Genomic DNA, 1,037 nt, shown 5'->3' on the forward strand with positions numbered 1-1,037 from the left:
CTACTGAATTGAGTAAATTTTAAAAATGTAAAATAATACAATTATTTGCTTAAATTTTAACTCTGAACCCTGAACTCTGAAGTAACACAACAATAAATAAATTACAAAATGTTATAGTAAGTTCTCAAAATATGCAAAACCTTTAAAATAACACTTGTTTATTTATACTTTTAGATACATTAGTTTTTTTTTAGTGTTGTATTTATTATAATTTATAATATATATATAATCTAGTTATTAATTGTTATAATTTTTTACATGCATTATTATTTTTTTTTATAGCTGTAAATTGTAATATTATGTGGAAACAATTATAAGAGATTATTTAATGGTTTTAGTGTAAATACAATTATTTGTGTAGCTTACAAAAGCCATTATGAAGCGCTGAATATCTCTAAAACTGCCACACATAAAGAAATAAAAGATGCGTATTATCGACTATCAATGATATATCATCCAGATAAAAATAAAGGAAGTGAAGAAGCTGCAAAAATTTTCCGTGATATAACTTCAGCATATGAAATCTTGGGAAATGTCCGTCAAAGAAAATTATATGATAGTGGAGCTAACTTAAATCAAAATTCTTCTCAATTTACTACTAAACAACAACCTTTTGAAACAATGTATACAAAAAATGATATTTATAAAACCAATGTCCGTAGCAGAGACTATAATTTTGAACAGTGGTCTAAGGCTCATTATACAAATGTATTTAGGCGACACCATGAAACTCGACAAAAACATACAAGAAACAAAATGAACGATGAATATGCAGAACGACAAAATTCATATAATTTATTGACAATTATGGTCTTTGCAAGTATTTTTATTTTAATTTCAATGTTTGAACACGTGAAAAAAATACTTATTGAACGCAATAGAGTAAAAAGAATTTCTGACAAAAATATACAAGATGATTAACATAAATAATTTATTTTAAATGTCTAGTTATTGAATTAGTTTATTGAAAATGTCAAAGATCAACTATAAATTCTATATACTATATACTGTTATTAATATTATTATTTTGAGTCTTA

General features: G+C 23.9%; 1 protein-coding gene across 1 annotated transcript; it reads left to right on the forward strand.

The window, feature by feature from the left end:
* Positions 1–300: 300 nt before the first annotated feature.
* LOC100570773 (dnaJ homolog subfamily C member 30, mitochondrial) lies at positions 301–934 on the forward strand (the record flags this gene model as incomplete). Its single annotated transcript, XM_003248549.4, has 1 exon — positions 301–934. A coding segment is annotated over one exon (621 nt), but the record flags the coding sequence as incomplete, so codon positions are not given.
* Between the last annotated feature and the right edge of the window lie 103 nt (positions 935–1,037).

This window comes from Acyrthosiphon pisum, unplaced genomic scaffold (genome assembly GCF_005508785.2).
Source record: "Acyrthosiphon pisum isolate AL4f unplaced genomic scaffold, pea_aphid_22Mar2018_4r6ur Scaffold_2495;HRSCAF=3020, whole genome shotgun sequence".
Taxonomy (NCBI): domain Eukaryota; kingdom Metazoa; phylum Arthropoda; class Insecta; order Hemiptera; family Aphididae; genus Acyrthosiphon; species Acyrthosiphon pisum.